General features: G+C 41.0%; 1 protein-coding gene across 2 annotated transcripts in view; it reads left to right on the forward strand.

Annotated features, from left to right (window-relative positions):
* Positions 1 to 20864, forward strand: part of ephb3a (eph receptor B3a) — a 71562-nt gene extending 50698 nt beyond the window's left edge. For both annotated transcript variants that reach the window (XM_086042727.1, XM_086042728.1), the window contains exons 12-15: positions 1434 to 1649; positions 4029 to 4178; positions 7779 to 7972; positions 16936 to 20864. In XM_086042727.1, coding sequence (XP_085898853.1) covers positions 1434 to 1649; positions 4029 to 4178; positions 7779 to 7972; positions 16936 to 17047 — 672 coding nt within the window. In that variant the 3' untranslated portion in view covers positions 17048 to 20864. The remainder of the gene's footprint in view (positions 1 to 1433; positions 1650 to 4028; positions 4179 to 7778; positions 7973 to 16935) is intronic.
* Positions 20865 to 20871: the final 7 nt, after the last annotated feature.

Raw genomic sequence — 20871 nt, forward strand, 5'->3', positions numbered from 1 at the left:
AAGGGCACACAGAGACAAACATCCGCACTCACAATCATACCTAGGGGCAATTTAGAGTATCCAATCAACTTACCATGCATGTTTTTGGAATGTGGGAGGAAACCGGAGTACCCGGAGAAAACCCACGCAGGCACGGGGAGAACATGCAAACACCACACAGGGAGGCCGGAGCTGGGATCGAACCCACGACCTCTGAATTGTGAGGCGGACGTGCTACGTCGACCACCGTGCTGCCATTTGCTGTTTCAGCCGTGTCAAATACAATTTTTAACTTAATTGTGTATTGACGTTTGTTATTAAGTCCGCTTTCATTTTCAGACACCAAGCTCCAATGGAGTGTTGATCTATAAGAAATTTTGAGTTTATCCCGATTTGGTTTAAATAAGTAAATGAATAAAGTAAGAAAGAAAGAAAGAAAGAAAGAAGGAAAGAAAGAAAGAAAGAAAGAAAGAAAGAAAGAAAGAAAGAAAGAAAGAAAGAAAGAAAGAAAGAAAGAAAGAAAGAAAGAAAGAACGAAAGAAAAAAAGAAAATCTTTAAATTCTTGAGACAAAATATCGAGTGGTGGGCTTGGCTTGAGCCTATCCCAGCTGACTTTTGCAAATGTTCTAACATTTGCTCATGGAGTTCTCTAAATAAGAGTGCTTGCTTCAAGCTTTGTCACCCCCAGTCAACGTTTACTGTAAAACTGACATGGGAAACAAAAGAGTAAACACTGTCTATTTAACACTGTCTATTTAAACACCAGAATGTTCAACCAATCAATGTATTTTCTAACAAAAGTCTGCTAGCTTAATGCTAACATACAACGTCAAAGGCCATAGACAGGCTAAGAGGAATTCGCATAGATGTTACAGTAATTCTAATCTTCAAACAACTACTACTTTAACACACAGGGAGCAGCAACACACAAATGGTATCCAACAATATTTACAGGCCTTTGTTGGGGACCTTCTCTGCCTCTTCTTCTGCATCATCTCTTTTATCAAACCTCATTGCAAGCGTGTTGCGGCACAACATGGTCTGAAGGGGCGCAAGACTAAATTTGCATGTGCCTGTACATGGTAAAAAGCCATTAAAAAATGATTGCTTCAAAATCCCCAGTATAGCGCTGCTGCAAACAATGAAGAATATAGCAGGAGAACACTGTTTCTAATTCCAGAGGACAACTTTGAGCCTCCATTTTTTTTATTGTAAGAGTAACGAGTCAAATTGGAGATCTAATTGAACAGAATGCACATAAAAGGTCATCTGTCAATGACTGCCATGAAGCATTATGACAGCTGTCGTGTTTATGTGGCCTCAGTGACTGACTGTAATCCTCGACTTTATTCAGCTTGCTTTTTCCTTGTTTATGCAACGTATCCTTTTCTCTCTTGTTTTTTGTTTTTGCTTCCCTCTCCCGTAATCAAGCACCATCCTCTTGTGCCCTCAGCTGAACGACGGCCGCTTCACAGTGACTCAGCTGGTGGGGATGCTGCGCGGCATCGCTGCAGGAATGAAGTACCTGTCGGACATGAACTACGTCCACAGAGACCTCGCTGCCCGCAATATTCTGGTCAACAGCAACTTGGTGTGCAAGGTCTCAGACTTTGGTTTGTCACGCTTTCTGGATGATACTTCGGCTGACCCCACTTATACAAGCTCACTGGTGAGTATTTTCTGCATGACTATTTGCTAAGGTTTTGTCAGGAGAAAATTTCCCTGCACGATAATGAAATATATGATAATATATTGCCTGATAGGAAACAAGAGTCAAACTCAATTATTACCGAAACAAGGTATATTGAAAAAGACTAGAGTTCAAGAGTATTAAATTATGATGAAATGGTTAATTGAGATAGTGGTCTGAGACAAGGACAGGGGACACAATTTGAAAATTATGGCCAGTTTCGTCAAATGGAAATGCTCAAAGGGAAATGCAAATGTTAAAAAGGGGCAGAAAGTATGAGATTTAGTTTTCTTTCTGCTCTTTTTCATATGTAAGCATGTATCTGCTTTTCTTTATGCACTGAAATACATTTAACACATTAAAAAAAATAATAATTCAAACCAAGGCATTTTCTGATATACAGTTAGTAAAGTTAATGTGGCAAGATTTCTATAAAAATGTAAACATAGCTAGCCTAAAAGAATCACTGATGTTTTAAAATGTCTTTTTATGTAAACATATATCAGATTTCTTAATGCACTGAAATATATACATAAATATATATATATATATATATATATATTATATTTCATTAATGTGGCAAGATTTCTTTAATAATGTAAACATGGCTAGCCATAGCTAACGAATGGATTATTGTTTTAAAATAGCACTCATCTTCAATCAATCAGTCTAAAACAGCCTTTTATCAGCTGAAAAATATATCCAGACTAAAGGGTTGCATGCTGCTAGCAGACCAAAAGAAACTTATCCATGCTTTCATCTCCAATAGACTTGATCATTGTAACAGCGGTTGTAACATTCTTACTGGTCTCCCTCAAAAGTGCATCAAACAGCTGCAGCTCATTCAGAACGCTGCAGCTCAGGTTCTTACCAGAACAAAGAGAGACACTGGCTCCCAATTAACTGTAGAATAGATTTTAAAATTTTGCTACTGGTCTATAAATCACTGAATGTTTTGGGTCCTGAATACACGAATGAATTGCTGATTGAAAATAAGCCCTGTATGTAGGGCTCGGAGATCAGATCAGATGCAGACTGGGGGTCAATTAGTGGAACTGAGAGTTCAAGGTAAACATGGTGAAGCTGCATTTAGGTGTTATGCTGCACAGAAATGGAATAAGCTGCAACAGAATTGAAGTCAGCCCAGAGTGTAAATGCTTTTAAATCCAGGTTAAAAACTTTGCTTTTTTCTCATACTTTTGATTAAGGTCCTCTAGACAATCTTTTTTTCTTTTAAATATTTTAGAAACCCCCTTTTATTTTTCTACTTTAAATGTTTTTTTCAGTTTTCTGCTAATGTGCTTAAATGTTTTCAATATACATTCTAGTAGTTTTGTTGGCTGCTTTTGTTTTTCTCTACTTTGCTTTTGAAATGTGTTTGTAAATGCTTGTAGGTGTTGTCTTTGCTTATGTGAAGCACATTGAGTTGCTTTGTGTATGAATTGTGCTATATAAATAAAACTGCCTTGCCTTGCCTTAAAACTAATCCTTCTTCGTTAAAGCGGAGGCCAACCCCAAATAAGTCTTTGCAATAATATGTCCTATGCGCGTTCCCTAGTCTAAACACGACATTCTGATTAATATTGCGTTTGGGGAATATGAATTAAGCAGCAAAATACAGTTTTTAGCCATCTGGTTTCTGAAGCTGAGCCATGATTGGTCGTTATCTGAGCCCCGTGAGCAACTGTGATCTCATTTTCAGTCGACAGCAAGTGACAAAGTGGCCGCCACCCGAGGTGGACAAAAGCTGGGTGGATTTTACTGCTCAACTCATATTCCACAAACATAATATTAATCAGAATGCCGTGTTTAGACTAGCGGGGCTGCATAGGACATATTCTTGAAAAAAATATGTTTGGGTTGACTTCCCCTTTTACAAAATGAGGAATATATTACTTAATTAAAGCAAAAAACAGTCTTGAAACTGTTTTTTTTTTATTTTGTTTTGTTTCTTGTTTTTCAAAATACAAACCCAGAATTAATGTTTATATGCTCTCAGAAGTGATTTTTTTATGATTTAACATTGAACTTTAACTTCATTTTGTGTCCATCTTTTGGAGTAAATTAGCAAAACAAAAAATAGCATCACACAAGCTCAGAGCGTAGTCAACTGAGGTCTCGTAATATTTGTGAATAAAATTCCTCCGTAGTACGCTAATTTAACATGCCCACGTCGAGTCTTGTGTGTGTGAGTCTTTTCTTGTAGTATGTGCCAATTTTTCCGTTACTGTGGCAGAGCGCCTGTGAAATCAACACACAGAATGTTTCTGTATGTATGCCGACTGCCTATTGCTGCATGACTTCAGTCTTTCTCAGACTGTGGCCATTCACTCCCTGCATATGTGTGTGTGTGAGCAGGGAGGGAAAATTCCCATCCGGTGGACGGCGCCAGAGGCCATTGCCTTCAGGAAGTTCACCTCTGCGAGTGACGTGTGGAGTTATGGCATTGTTATGTGGGAGGTGGTGTCATACGGAGAAAGGCCATACTGGGACATGAGCAACCAGGACGTGAGTCAGCACCACTGTCGCATCAACAAACATGATGCAAACATGCACGTGGGGCTTTACAATGAGGTCTGCGCTTAGTATCTACTGTCTTACAAAGTACTTTGGCTCAGAGGTGGTAAAATACTCACACTCTGTCCGCAAGCTTAATGCTAACAAATAATCGGAATATGTCAACTAGCATTGTTTTTTGCGATAGTTATGAACCTTTAAACAAGTTATATCTGAACACAAATGGAAGCTATACAACAATGTTCACATATATATATAATTTAATTTTGGCAAATGTAGAAATTCTAATTCAACTTCCACGTTAAAGCAAAAGAGGACATACTGAAAAGCAAACAAAATTTTTACTGTATTTTTAAACCCTCCCACTTGCTTTTAACACACTTAAACTTTTTTAAAACACACTTTCTAAAGTATTCCTTGGCACATGTTCTTACTATCTCGCTTACACAGTTCTCCAAATAAGAACCAAGTGTGCTTGCTTCAAGCTGTTTGTGTCCCTCCCAGATGAAGTTTACTGCAAAACGGACACAGAAAAGACAATCAAACATTGCATATTTCAACGCTAAACATGTCCAACTAAACCATTTCATTTTTTTCTAACGAACGTCGGCTCGCTAACATGCAGCATAATTTGAACCTCCATAGATGGGCAACGGAATGTATCAATCAATCAATCAATCAACCAATCAATCAATCAATCAATCAAATCTTTATTTCATATTTCTAAACCTTCAAACAATTACACGCTAAACACGCAATAAAGCATAAAAGATTGCTAACAGGCATATCTTCTCTCTGCTCTGTGGGAACAACGGCTATTAGTGGAGTTTAGTTGGCGACCTTATCTGCCTCCACCTCTTGCGCTCAATTACGCTGTATCTCTTCCAGTTTGGTCTTCTCAGTGCTGCCCGACATGTTGTGGCGCAACGTGGTACTACACAACTCTAAATTCGGACTTATCTGTTAAAGTGGTGGAACAAAAAATGAACATTGGTAAAAAAGTGACGGAACACTGTACCCAAGTAAAATACAGATATTTGAAAAATCTTCAAACATACAATTGGACATCCAAGGCACGCACAGCTTTACATTTCGGGCCGTATCCACTATCTGACTAGACTGCGCTCTTTATCTCCTCACTGCAGCAGTGTGTCTGTGTTCTGCTTTATTTCACCCTATTTACAACTTTCGTCTGCTCGCCCTCCAACCCTCCCAAATATGCAGACTGCAAAGCTCCCCCATGACACACACACACTCAGACATGGGCTGTTGTTACCCCCAGGCTATCTGCAACACACAGACGTCGCAACTCCAGCGGTGAGCTCACAGCAAAGTGTGTCCCTCCATCACACTCACTGGAGCTGCTTTGCCGTTCTCAGTGGAATATCTGCTCAGCACCGCGATTCAAAGTCAGACTTGTAATGCCGATAAGAACAGAGCAGAAAAAGGAGACGTGATGAAAATTGCCACCAACAAAAGTCGCTTGCGGTAATGAAAGTATCAAAGTCAAGGGCCTCCATTGTTCCCACTCGCCTTTGTGCCACAGTCTTTGCTCAATAAGCAACAGTCAACAAACAGAAGAGAGGTTCTCGTCTGCTGCAAGCCCAATATAAAAATGAAAATCCACACAGAAGGAGGAGAGGAGGGCTGCGGAAAAAAAAAAAAAACAATGTCTTTGGTCCCGGATGGCAATTTTTTATTGTTGTGGAGTTTTAAAACCGTATGGAAAAAAAAACCACATTGAACCCTATGAAAATCCAGTGAGTTGCAGTATCCACTTACTGTCTCACTGATCCGAAAGATCCTAAACTGAAGTTGGCAATATGCCATAGTGAGGTTTACTATTGCTCACAAAAATAAGCATCCGTAGATTATTTTTACACTACATCAACACAAAATCAATCACCAAGGCTTATTGAGTAAACGTGTAGAATCCTACATGTAGAAATTAAAAATCCTGATCCTGAATTTATTTTGGGTCCATGGGAAGAAAATGTAATAATAACTATTAAGCACAGCAAATTACAACCTTATCTGATGAGATTAAGTTTCTAGACTAAGCACTGCTCAAAAGACCCCTTATGATGAAAAAAATGTATGGACTCCAGTTTCCCTTGCTTGAATCTCGGATTCAGGAGGAGCAATGTGGTTTTCGTCGCGGCCGTGGAACAGTGGACCAGCTCTACACCCTCAGCAGGGTCCTCGAGGGTGCATGGGAGTTCGCCCAACCAGTGTACATGTGTTTTGTGGACTTGAAGAAGGCGCTTGATCGTGTCCCTCTGGGAGTTCTGGCTGCCCTTTGTCACCGATTCTGTTCATAACTTTTATGGACAGAATTTCTAGGCGTAGCCGAGGTGTCGAGGGGGTCCGGTTTGGGGGCCTCACTATTGCATCTCTGCTTTTTGCAGATGATGTGGTACTGTTGGCGTCTTCAAGCCGCGATCTCCAACTCTCGCTGCAGCGGTTCGCAGCCGAGTGTGAAACGGTCGGACCCTGTATCGGTCTGTCGTGGTGAAGAAGGAGCTAAGCCGAAAGGCGAAGCTCTCAATTTACCGGTCGATCTACGTTCCTACTCTCACCTATGGTCATGAGCTGTGGGTCATGACCGAATGAACAAGTTCTCGGATACAAGCGGCCGAAATGGGTTTCCTTCGCAGGGTCCCTTAGAGATAGGGTGAGAAGTTCGGCCATCCGGGAGGGACTCAGAGTCGAGCCGCTGCTCCTCCGCGTTGAGAGGAGCCAGTTGAGGTGGCTCGGGCATCTGATTTAGAATGCCTCCTGGACGCCTCCCTGGTGAGGTGTTCTGGGCATGTCACACCGGCAGGAGACCCCGAGGACGACCCAGAACACGCTGGAGAGACTACGTCTCCCGGCTTGCCTGGGAATGCCTTGGGATCCCTCCGGAAGAGCTAGAAGATGTTGCTGGGGAGAGGGAAGTCTGGGCTTCCCCGCTGAAGCTGCTGCCTCCGCGACCCAAACTCGGATAAGCGGAAGATAATGGGTGGATGGATTAAGCTTCTGAACTTGTTCAATTGGATTTCTCTGTAAAATTTGAATAGCTTACAAATGTCTTGAGGAAACCTGATTTGACATTAAAGCTTCTCACCTTGCATACACAGAAAAAAAACATTCAAATTGTCATTCAAATTAAGAAATACTTAGAGATCTACAGCATATTGTTTATTTGATATTCTTATAATTACAAACCACAGTTTTTTATGATGTCAAAGGTGATTTTATATGAAAAAAAAAAAAATTACGTGATTTTTCAATTCTGATTGGACTTCTAAAAGCTGTTTCACAAGTCAAAAGCAAAAATCATCCCAACGGCAGGCCCATGCCTATAAAATACCTATTCCTGGAGCATACCTATGCCCATTATAAAAATCCATTGCGTCAAAATCAGAAAGAGGGAAGAAGCAATTCATATAGAAACTGCTTCTAGCTGTGGGATGTATAGAATTTACCCTGCACCCTTTACACCAATGTATCCATTCCCTTACTTATTTTGTTTTTGTTAACTTGTGACACCTACTATGGCGCTTTCTGCTCCCTTAATTGCTCCACTGTTTTCTGAATCTGTCCCTTCAGGTGATGACTGCGGTAGAGCAGGACTACCGGCTTCCCCCACCCATGGACTGCCCCATGGTGCTGCACCAGCTCATGTTGGAGTGCTGGATGAAGGAGCGCAACCTGAGGCCTAAGTTCTCGCGCATCGTCAACACGTTGGACAAGCTGCTGCGCAACGCCGGCAGCCTCAAGGTGGTGACAAGCACGTACTCAGGGTAAGTGGACAGGAGCTTCCGTCTTTAAATGTCTTCAAATAAAAGTTGCTTATTATATCATCGGTTCTCAAAGTTTTTGGGGTCCTTACAAGGAAGTTATTTTTCCAAGGGCTCCCTCAAACCTAATGTCAATTAAGCATACAGTAGCTACCTTAGCGTCACTGTTGGGCGGACACCTATTGTACAAATTTGCTCAATTTCACATTTTTTTTCTCAAGGCTGTACGATTGGTCAGCCCCACTTGATTCTATTAATTTTGTTCTAAATTATTGATTATCTAATTATCTTTGAGAACCACTAGATTAAATGCTGGTGTAACTGATGATATGAAGAGATTTGACATTGTTGCATCAGCTGTGTTTATAGACTTTATAGACTGTCTGCAAATTAAAAAATCATTATCCAGCTTCATTTAGTCTTCAATAGCAGGCAGGCCTCAGATACACATTATGGATTTATTGATAACCAAGTTGTGTAATTTGATGTTTTTTAAATGGGGGCAAATAACACATTTAGGCCTGTTTGAGAGAGGCGCTCAGTGTTTTCCAACCTTTACTGAGCCAATGCACATATTACAAGAGTCATATTTATTTGTTACGTATGTATACAAACGGAGACAAAATGACCTCTGCATTTGATGCATCACAGGAGCAGACACTGCAAACACAGTTAGTGGCACACACTGGTGTGCTTAAGCCCCCGGGGATGGTCTTCAACCAGGTCCCCACGGCGGCAGGTGACAATCTTAAGCACTTGGTCACAGCTGCCCATCAGTGAAATCTTATGACACACCACCAAACAGAAATGTTTTAGAAAGCTAATATTATTAACTCTGTGTGACGTATTTGCAGAAATACAATACATTTTTTCAATCAAGTGAAATGGAGTGTGTCATGAGAGACCATCAGGTGTGCGGCAAGAAAATATTCAATTTGACTTAATTGGTTCAAAAAATGACTACACTGTAAAGTACTGGCAGCAGGGAGAGCATTATTTTACTGTTATTTTACAATGCACCTAATGTAATTTATTTCAACAGTATAGTACTGTATTTAGAATTACAGTATACAGTATTAGGATAACAGTGGGTAGTGTGGTAATTTTACACCACATCTGCTGTTATTTATTTTAACAGGATGCTACTGTATTTTTGATTACAGTACATGACATTAGGATAACTGTGTTATGGGATTTTTACAGGACTTTCCAGTTTAGATATGCATGCATGCATGCATTATCTATACCGCTTATCCTCACAAGGGTCGCGGGGCGTGCTGGAGCCGATCCCAGCTGTCTTGGGGCAGTAGGCGGGGGACACCCTGAATTGGTTGCCAGCCGATCGCAGGGCACACAGAGACAAGCAAACATCCGCACTCACAATCACACCTAGGGGCAATTTAGAGTGTCCAATCAACCTACTAAGCATGTTTTTGGAATGTGGGAGGAAACCGGAGTACCCGGAGAAAACCCACGCAGGCACGGGGAGAACATGCAAACTCCACACAGGGAGGATTCGAACCCACGACCTCTGAACTGTGAGGCGGGCGTGCTAACCGGTCGACCACCGTGCCGCCCTCACCTGTCTGTGCCAAATGAAAAAAAAAAAGTAGCAGGTAAAAGTGTACCTCTGATAGCCCATTTCGAGGTATTGATGGGGAAACACAGCAGTATTATAAAGGTTGATAAATGCCTGGCGTTCCCATTTTTGCATCTAGTCTTGTATTGCAAGGCAATTAATAAAGAAGTGGAATGTATTTTCTGTCACGCGGTGGAGATAGCAATGTGGTGCCTATTATCACAGCTTGACAGAAAATACAGTTTTATACTGTTAAATTACAGTTTGTTATTCTTAACCAAGCATTAACTGTTAATTTACACGTGAGGATGAAGATTTTATGGCATTTTACTCTTTTTTTAAAATACAGTAAGTAGCTGTTCTAACACGGGACATTTACAGCAATCCAGTTTTATGCTGTTAAATTAGTTATATACTGTTCTCCCTGTCGCCTCTCATTTTTCTAATTTGCGCCTGGCTTTCAGACACAGTAGTAAAGTCAGCCATTGCATCTCATCTCAGGTTTGATAAATAACGTTGCATGTGCTCACGTTTATAATATAATATGAACGCTCTGATGTATTTTTTCCCAAAATCCGAATTGAGCATTAAGACCTTACTTAAATATAACAGTGTTCTAAAACCCGTTTTAACAAAATATTTCTTACAATATTTTCAATGTAATAATGTACACAATGTACACAATAAAACAGTAGACTCACAAGAATAAAAAGTAAAGAAAAAGTCACCTCAGGCTTCCGTTTTTTTGCTCCTAATTATTTTCTTTTTCATCCTGTGTTCCCGGCTCTTACAATTAAGGTATTTAGTCAACTTACTCTCCTCATACAGCTTTTTTGTGCTTTTCTGTGTCCATATGACCTTTGAGATCTCCAACCGATACCTTTCTTAGACATGAAAACTTATACGTGAGAGCTTTTCAAACTGTTGCCTTTTTTGTGTTTCGTCACTGTCCTCAGCTGCGAACCGTAATTGTAACGCACTTCTGGGTCCAGTGACTTCAACCACAGTGGTGAAACACAGACGAATTAACAGGATGTCGTAATGCTTGCTTTCTCAACTGGGGCTTCATTCCATCCCGTTTGAGCAGCAAACAGTTTTCGATGGCACTCACGCCTGTAGCTGAGCGCACCTGCTCCGAGTCCACACACTTGCTACTTGCACTCTCTTCCGGGTTCTCCCCCTGGCAGTCTCTACATCACACACGCCGGTAACGGTGCACTCTGCTTCTCATATAAAATAAAAGGCACTCTCATTTGTCACGTAAAACGGCAGTCAAATTAAACACAAGCTAATTGGTCCTTAGGGTCACTGATAGTGTAGTGGTACACACGCCTGAGTTGTGTGCGATTCCCGCTCAGTGACGGTGTCTGTGTGTGCCCTGCGACTGGCTGGCGACCAGTTCGGGGTGTAGTCTGCCTTCGCCCGTTGACGGCTGGGCTAGGCTCCAGCACCTTCCCGCGACCCTGTATAGGATAAGCGGTTTGGAAGATGATAATTGGTCCTGTGAAAAACAATTCAAGCTGGACATGAATTTATAAAACTCCTCCGCGGCCATGTCCAGGCAAAAGAGGACGTTTGGTCACCGTAGCATCTACTCCTTCCAAAATTTGTCAAATGAACTAGGCAGCATTTTAGCAGACGTAATCCTGGATGAACTCCATTAGTAGATCAGCTTTCACATCTGTTTGCATGAGCAATCAAGTGCTTGCCCATTTTTCCAAGCAAACCATAAGTAAATCAAGCCTTGAGTGCGTATATTTTTCAGTTAAATTGAGACGAGCTCATTATTTCAGTAAATACATATAGGTTGAAGATTTAGACTTCTTTTTTTTTTTTTTGCTGCAATGTTGGAGTTGTACTAAAGTGAAAGGATTCTGTGAACACACAGATTTGAGCCAGCTGCCTGCTGTGCACCCACTCAGTGGGGGTGACTGCAGAGTGAAGGGAGCCTTTTTTCGCTCTTAGATGGGTGTGAAATCCGACTGTGTGTTTTTGTCATGTGACTGCCCACCCAAGTCAAAGAGTCAGGTTTAACGATGTGATGATGAGCACTCGTCATTCAGGATTGTAACGGCAGATTTTCTCTGCCATGTTCAGCGGTTATCTTGTAGTCATCTTTGGTAATAATGAGCCGAGGTGGCAATAGTATTCACACTGTGTTCTTAGAAGCACAGGCAATTGAGTGAAGAAAAATAAAAGAGTTTCGGAAAAGTACAAGTACTGATTTGACGTATTCAGATAAAGTAGAGAAAAAGAACAGACTTGCAAATGTACTTCGGTACAAAAGTAAAAAACATAGACAGTACCTGTGTTGATAATTGACAAAACATTGCTGCATATAAAATTGTTTCCCTATTTTATTAGTTTTCATTGTTTTAATTTGAAGAAGAAAAAAAAGCTAAACTAGCTAATGATAACAGAAAAATCACACCTTACTTGTGAGCGTTTTCTCACATTGTGGCCAGAAAAACGACTAAACTGTCGGCTACTGATCCGTCGACCGCTGGTTTTGCTGCGATTAAAAATGTTAAATCATCGGTAAATGACGTTGCTGCATCACAGATGTAACTATCAATCAATAACGCACATGAAGTTTCACAGAATAAAAAATGTATGTTATCGGATTTTAAGTGTGTATATGGGTTATTTTATATCATTTGATGATTAAAAGTCGTCACTAAACTTTTTTTTTTTCTAATTTATCATTTTTTTTATGCTGCCTTAGTTTTGTATGTGTAAATGTCACCATGCTGAAACAGCCATGCCTGAAGTTCCATTTTCAAAAGGTTATTGATGATTTAAAATGTTAGGCCACAAAGAGATAAATATACTAATTTCATGGCAGTCCAAAGCAAATGTAATCCAAACCACAATATTTCTTAGACTTGTATGGGGGAAAAAAATCATAAACGATGATAACAACTCAAAATTTGCCACAGCTTTGTTGAGACAAAGTTGAATAACGGTGAATAACGTACTTGCGACTTGAACACAAATGATGTGTATTCCCGCCTCTGGAACATCCTCAAGCAAATTGCAGATTCCTGAAAAATCTACATAGAGACTAGCACTGAGCATCTCTGCAATAAGAGATGATTTGATCTGTATCTCGATACATGGGGAGCGATTAGATTCAAGGACGGTTCAATTTAAAAGTGGAACTATAAGATTAGGTTCTGTTTAGTGGGATTACGATTCGATTCGGTATAGTCCGGCAAAATTCGAGAGGGGATAGTGCATTGAGTTTCTTTTTGTTATTCAACACACATATGAATGAACTTCACTCTCCAATAAAAGACGATTCAATAGCTATCTTGATATATTTTCACGGAATGATTCGATTCGGTTTGATTCAATGCAATTGCACACTTTATTTATCAAAACCGATTTTCCATTTCATCTGGGTTTCTGTCACACCCCTGGTAGACACCGTAACATAGCGTTTCTACTTTACTTCTCACCACTGATAATGAGCATGTAACGCTTTCATTTTTCTTTTTTACTCCACACCAGAAGCTCTGCAAAGGAAAACAAAAGGATGATGCAATATGTGCTCTTTCACCCCGTGTGAAATTGTGCCCTCTATTGTATATGACAGCTGCGAAGCAGAGGATGAAGCCTCCTTCACGTAGAGAGATGTCTCTGCCCCCGGGGTTGTTGGAATAAGATGTCTTGCTAAAGACAAATATGGCGGGCTTACAAAGAGGCAAATGAGATTCCTTCTTGTAGGGTTTGTCTGCTTTCAGCTTGTTTTGAGAGAAACCCTCGCTGTCTCAGAGCTAGAAGGCTTTTGTTGCCAGACAGTCGTGTGCCTCTGCCACTGATACTTCTCTGTGAAGTTAACTTATTCATAGGCTCTGGTGCGCCTGCTGATCATTTGTTCTTCCAGCGTCGAGCGCAGTGAATGCGACTGTTTCGGCGAGTCTGAATTGTGTTTGTACAGAAATTGTTGGGCTGGCGCTCTGCTGGCGTAGGTGCGCCATCCTCGCCTCCATGTACGGCGTTCCCCTTGCTGTATCGCGGTTCATCATCAACACACATGCGACTTCGCAGTTTATTCTGTGGAACGTATCTCTCTATCTTTCACAAGAATCCCCATATACCACATAGTACCACGGTACATTTACAATGTCTTTTAAAAATGTGTTCAAAGCGTGCATTTTCATCAATTTAAAATGATGCTACTGAATGGTTTAGGTCCTGAATACATTAATGAAATGCTAATTGAATATGAACCCAGTAGGCTCTGAGGTCTGCAATCTCAGGTCAATTAGTGGAGCCCAGAGTTCAAAGAAAACATGGTGAAGCAGCGTTTAGCTATTATGCTGCATGCAAATGGAATAAGATGCCAATTTTTAAATCCAAGTTAAAATCTACGCGTTTTCACCATACCTATGATTAAGGTCTTTTTAAAGCATTTTTCAAATATTTGTTTTCTTCAGTAAAATCTTGTTCTTGTGCTGTATGTTCCTTTAGTTTTAAAACGTTTTGTAAATGCGTTTAAATGTTGTCGGCTTTAATTATGTGAAGCACATTGAGTTGCCTTGTGTATGAAATGCCCTCTATAAATAAAGCCGCCTCGCCTTGCCTTTCCCTGATGTCTGGAACGTATTATTGTGTAATGAATTAAGCACACGTCGTCTGTCTCTGGCTCCGTAATGCTATCCCGCTTCCGATGGGCACAAAAGGTAAAAATGACACATCATGTATCCAGGTGGTGTGCCAGGTCCTTGGCTCACAGCTTCACTCGAGCACCGGAGTCTCCGAGGCCAAGCGATGTGCCAGGATTTGAGCTCGGTGAAGCTAATTGTGTGTAGAAATGTAATGGCTGACCTCGGTTTAATTCCCCCAATACTTGGCGAGATTCTGGGATGTCGGTGATAGGACAGACAGCAGCCAGAGCTGCTGATGTGGAAAAGCAGGCGGTGATGAAGTGTGAGTAATAAGCGGGATTGAGGAGAAGCTAAAAGAGAGGAATGTGTTTAATTAGCTTGCTAATGAGCTTTTTAATGCATCAGGGAGAGTGCGCGCCCAGTGCCGTCTTGGGGCAACAGGAAAGAAGTGTGTGTGAGACGAGCGTGTACGCATGTTATGCTACGTGTCACTGTGTGCTGATGACATGCCAATGATTAATTTATGGCCTCATCTGTATGCAACAGCAAGAGATAGCGGAAAGAAGAGGAGGAGGAGGAGGAGGAGGAGAACGCATTGTGTTGTCAGAGCGTGATTCTAACGATGGTCGGCTAGATAGCATCCCTAGAGAGAGGATATGGAAGGCAACGCTAACTGGAAGGAGTTTCCTAGCTCAGTGGTTCTCAAACGGTGGGCCCCAGCCGTACCTTGGTGGTCCGCAAAATGCATTTACAATAAAATATGCTGTATCCTTTTAAAACGCATATCTTCTTGCTTGAGTTACCAAACACAGAATAAATTTGGTATTAGCTTATAACCTAATATTGCTATCGTATAACGTTATGCGCCGACATCAACACATCACCCCAAAATCATGTTTAATTATTAATTTAATACACTCAAAAATTGCTAACCTATTTCGCTATCATTAATTTAAATGGTAGGACCCGTCGCCAGCACAATGCCAATGCTGGCCTTCCACATCAAAGTCTGTGCTCACGCCTCCCGACCAGACAAGAAGACTTCAATAGTTCACAAAAACTAATGACTGTGGTTGAATGATCTTCCCCAAGCTCTTTCTCAAACGTCTTAGACCCATGAGTGATGCAATAAATAAAACAAGCAGTGAATAACTGGAAATGAATTTACATACCCTTACCTTTGTGGCTGACTAGGTCCTTTTATACCCAAGCATAACAGTGATCCATTTTTTACAAAACAGGTTTGCTCAAATGTATCCAAACTAACCACTTTACTCATTATTGTCCAAAATAAACATCCAGACGTGAGGCGGCATAATGTTGCAGAGCTCCTGCAAATTGAAGGAAGAGGCAGCATTTTCCAACACTTCTCAAAGAGTTGAGCGTTCAGGAGTTAAATGGTTTGTTCAAACTATTTTCAACACTTTAAATTATCTAATAATTCATTAAAGTAACAGATGACATAGAGAGATGGATCAATAGTATTGATTTATGGAAAAATATTAAATTGGCCACATTTGGACAAACAAGGTTCCCTCGTTACAGCTACGGATGGCACACCAATAAAACAAACACACTGAAAAAATGACTCCACTCTACCGTAGCTTTGGGCCAATAAAAGTTCTGATATGATTATCCATCATATAAATCTGACATCCCTGCATCTCTTTTCTCTTGTAGAAAAGTCACTGATGCACTTTCAGTCATTTATTCTATGTAACAGACAGTCAAACAGACAAATACAGAATGGAAACACTCACAAGGAGCTTGGGTGGGATGCAAATTCAATTCATTTCCAAGTGGGGAAAGTCAAGGTACCACTGTATTTACGTACTATGAATAATGTATCATTGTTCATTTATTTATGCCTGCTATATATAGTGACAGATAGAACAATGAATTACTCTTCCACAATCAACACACATAATCATTATTTTAGGATATATGCAGAGATGGGAACTATACCCTATTTTGCCGGTCGGTCCTCCGACAACCTCCCCCCTCCAAAAAAAAGTGTCCGTGCATGACGCTGTGGGAGAGAGGCAGAGGTTTCATAATTCACAAACATTATTTAAAGCTCTTTAGCGGGGCCATTTCCTATTCACGTCCACTTGCTCGGAGTATCGTGAGTCGATTGAATTGTTTACAGCTGTTTAAGTGTCAACCAAGATTTAACATTTAGCTGCCAACACATCCACAGCCTGCCACGGGACATCACGAGAATATTTAAGAGTGCATTATAATGCTATACTATTGCGTTTTATTGAAAAACCTTTGCATTATAACGCATTAAGTTTTCAGTTTTTATTGTGTTATTATTTTGCAATAATTGCAAAGAGAACAGTTGTCTTTCTTTTTAAAAGAACCCAACACAACACGTCAATCAGTGACTCGGTTAGGGACCCTTACAGGGACAGACGAAAACCCACTTGCTTAGTCCGTCCTTTTTAAAAAAAAAATTCTTGTCCTCCATGCTCAAATTGGGCATCCGTCCTCCCCTGGGATGGAATACCCATCTCTGCATGTATGTGTGTACTTTTTGTGACATTGTGAGATTTTTCTTATCTAAAATATGTGCTTTGGCTCAATAAAGGTTTGGAAAGATAGCACTAGCAAATTGTTCAGTACCCCACTGAGCAGGTGCTGAAAATTCCGATGGTATGGGTCAAATAATTTGGGAGCTTCACAGTGGAAATACCTACTGAACTGAAATGTGGATATACCGTAATGTGTCATTTGACCGGCTGCTGACTTTGTGCAACTTGTGCCGACAGGGACCTGCTGAGGCTTGGAGGAACACTGCCGGGACACAACAGGAAAAGTCCGGACAGCAGTGAGGAAATCGTGCGGCAACAAATGAGCCAAACTCTCCCCATCAGAGTGTGAGCTGCCTCAAAAGCAACCTCGAGGAGACAGAACGCTCAAAAGAAACTACCTAGAAAACTCTGATGTGAAGAGCCCTGTGTAAAATAAAGAAGATAAAAAGAGGGGAGCTCCCGCTGCACAGGAAGGAACACTCGAATTTGTTGCGCGAGCACTTCGAGACTTCATGTTAAAAGAGAACGTTCCATTTGCGGTCTGTGTGCGTGCGTGTGTGTTCTTCATTTGTGGTTTTGTGACTGTTGACATAAAGCCAAACTTCTTATGGGCCCTCTCAGGTTGTGTTTGCATGTCTGCATGTGTTTTCGCTGGTTGGGAGCCAGTTGGGCTTCTCCTCGAGAGGGAAGCTCACACAAACTAGGATGAGGGTCTGGCAGGATCCGACAGTGCCAAGATTTAAAGACAGCTGTATTAGATGTCTTTTGTTTTTTTAATATTATTTGTTCTTTCCAGTGTCGGTTGGCAATAGTAAAACCAAAAAATGAAAAAGTGACTCATTATTTTGTTGCAAAGATTGCGCACTATGTAGACCTAAATTGTGGAGATACTGTATAGCAGGGGTCCCCAACCATCGGGCTGCGGACTGGTAGTGGCCGCAGGCCACTTTGGACCGGGCCGCACAGTACGTCCGTTTTATTTTATTTTCCGAGGCTGAAAAACATTTCATTTTGAAAAGTAATCAGATTCTCTCTCGAAACACATGTCAAGTTGTCTCCGTCGCGTAGCGGTAATATTAAATGCACAAGCTAGCAAATGAGTAAAATAAACAGACGTATTTGGAAAGTTTCTTGCCCACCCATATCCCCCAATAGTTACAGGGCTGCGAAGGGTATAAACTTGTATGAACCGGTCCGTGGCAAAAAAAAGGTTGGCGACCACTGTTGTATAGCGTTAAACTGATTTTCACCATTATCATTTTCCAGATTTTTTTAGGGAACATGGCTATATGAAAACTTAGTATTTATAAAAAGCGCCTTTGTTCGCATCAGTGCTTATCCGGCGTAATTAGAGGTTTACCGGTACATTTCTACCACTACAGCATGCAGTTAGGTAGCCAAGTATGCCTACATCACGAAAATGCATCTTCTCTGAATGTCACCCTTTTCAGAACAGCTGAGTGTCGTTATTTAAATTCCCAAGTTTGGCGGTGACGCTGCGAATGATCTCAAGTGAAGTCCCAGAGCCTGTAAGTTTGCAAACTAGCTAGTGGCCAGCGCCTGCCATTGCGTTGTGGGATATATTCCAGCCACCGGAGGCTTTAAGTGGACATATTTTGCTGCTGTAGGGATGAATATGAAAATTTCTAGAGGTTTTTCAAAGTAGCATCCATTTTTCCAAATCACAGTAGTAGTATTGGCAGTATGTGACTGAGAGCTGAGACACTGGAATGATTTGTCATGTTTTTGAAGACTCATTTGACATTTTTGGCGAATTTTGTAATCATTCTAATTTGGCAGGGTTGTTAAAAACACTTCTCTGTGGTCAAATTTTGAAGACTCTTTCACTTTGCTTGACATGGTCGCGTTTGTGTGACCTGTAAGTTGGATACGTTTTAGTTAGCTTGTTTGCCGCCACAGTCAGTCCGGACCACGATCCAGCAGCTACACTAAATGAGGACAGGAGAGGACTGGAGTCATAAAAGATACATTTCAACTTCAAACGATGTCATTCCCCTGAAGTCGTATGCACTTACCCATCCTTCTCTTCCAAGCCCTCACATACCCCTGGAAGGATTCTTTCAGAATCCTCCACAGCATCGTCGTCACGGTCATCTTGACCACACCCACGTTTCCAAAACGGGACCCTTTGAAGACCCCCATGAGATGGGAAAGAGGAAATATATCACATAGCGGGGGCAATGCGTTGCCAGGCTCTCTTTGTAGACGTGCAGCTTGATCGTCTGGCCGTCACTGAAGGGGAAAACTCTGTTGTTGTAGTTTGGGTTTGAAATCTTTTTTTGGCACCAGTCATGGAACTTTTCTGACACACATAATATCTTAGCATGTACAGAGAAGCAAAGCGCAAATTAGTTGAACAACACTGACATGGCGGCACGGTGGTCGACTGGTTAGCACGTCCGCCTCACAGTTCAGAGGTCGTGGGTTCGATCCCGGCTCCGGCCTCCCTGTGTGGAGTTTGCATGTTCTCCCCGTGCCTGCGTGGGTTTTCTCCGGGCACTCCGGTTTCCTCCCACATTCCAAAAACATGCATGGTAAGTTGATTGAATACTCTAAATTGGCCCTAGGTGTGATTGTGAGTGCGGATGTTTGTCTCTGTGTGCCCTGCGATTGGCTGGCAACCAATTCAGGGTGTCCCCTGCCTACTGCCCAAAGACAGCTGGGATAGGCTCCAGCACGCCCCGCGACCCTTGTGAGGAGAAGCGGTACAGATAATGGATGGATGGAACACTGACATGTTCATTCTTCTTTCAACCATTGTGAAATGACAGGCGAGGAACTTTATGTATGTCTCATTTGACCGAGTGTGGTTGCTAACCTGCTAGCGTATCTTTAGGAATGCTAGTTACCAAATTTCCAGAATCCCATAAACACAACCAATTAAATATTCAAATCAAACTGTCGTGTTGCACATTTTTCACTTTGATACTTTTATTTAACTTAAGGTTACATTTGAATTGTGAAAAATCTGTCGTATTTTCATTCTTTGCGTTGGATTTAAAAACAAATGAAATAATGAGCTGCCTTTTGATTTAGTTTTTTAAATTGCCAGTTGGAAACAGAAAGAACAAACAATACGCTGATTTATTTTTTTTACCTAATCTACTCTGTTCTTTCTCTTTACATTTTTATTTATTATTATTATTATTTTTTTTAGGAGGAACCCTTTACAGGTAAATCAGCTTCCTCGTATACTCTGTCTTCCACATGTACTGGGAGAATTGCGTGTTCTAATTGTGTACAAAGCATCCAAGTCTTCACGTGGTCTCTCCTCACAGAGGAAGACTGCAAATGACACTGTGCTGGACACGTCCGTCACGTGCATGCCAAAGTGGAACCTTCCACGTTATATGTTGCTTTGGAGGCATTGGCTATGGACTTTAACGTCCCTATTTTCTTATTTGAAACATATACGCATTGTTTTGAATGCTAACTTATGACTGATGAAGTGTAATTGTGCTTTTTTTACTGGGGGCTCAACATTTTTATTACAACGCTTGTGTGGTTGTGTGTGTGTGTTTTTTTGTTTTTCTTCCAGTGATCAGACCAGAATGAGTGAGGACAAAATGGAGACATTTCTGCTATTCAGCTTTCTATTTTATTTTTTGCATTTTAATGAACGACGCCTGTGAATCGTAGCTCTTACTTTGGCAAATATGTCACAGTTAGAGTTAAAAAGGTCACGATAACAGATGAAAGCGTTATGACCTTAATATTGAACTGACCTACAAATGTGGATTGAAAGTCGACTGCATATTGGTCCATTTGTCCAGAACATTGTCCAGTGCAGTTCCTATTGAAATAAATGACTGCCTGTATATACATACGGTAACTCTTTAGACCAATCAGCGTTTTACTGCTTTCTGACCTGACTTTGGCCTCTGTGTGACCTTTGTTTACATGCTTGTTTGTTTGTTGTTGAGGAGCAAACAATGGCAAAAATGAAAGTGTAACGGTCATTACATATCTGAACCTATACAGTGTCACAATGAAAGAAGAAGAAAACATGCGTCTGTAAGGGCAGACTTTTTCCTGTGCAATTCAAGGTGTAGTAGATACTGTATATCAAAAAAAAAAATGCCGGAAAAGTAGAAGAAAAATCTGCATTTCTCCTTCAATATTTTTACGATAATCATATGCAAATAAATTATT

Source organism: Filicampus tigris, chromosome 10 (genome assembly GCF_054856515.1).
Source record: "Filicampus tigris isolate MCC_2025a chromosome 10, RoL_Ftig_1.0, whole genome shotgun sequence".
Classification (NCBI taxonomy): Eukaryota; Metazoa; Chordata; class Actinopteri; order Syngnathiformes; family Syngnathidae; genus Filicampus; species Filicampus tigris.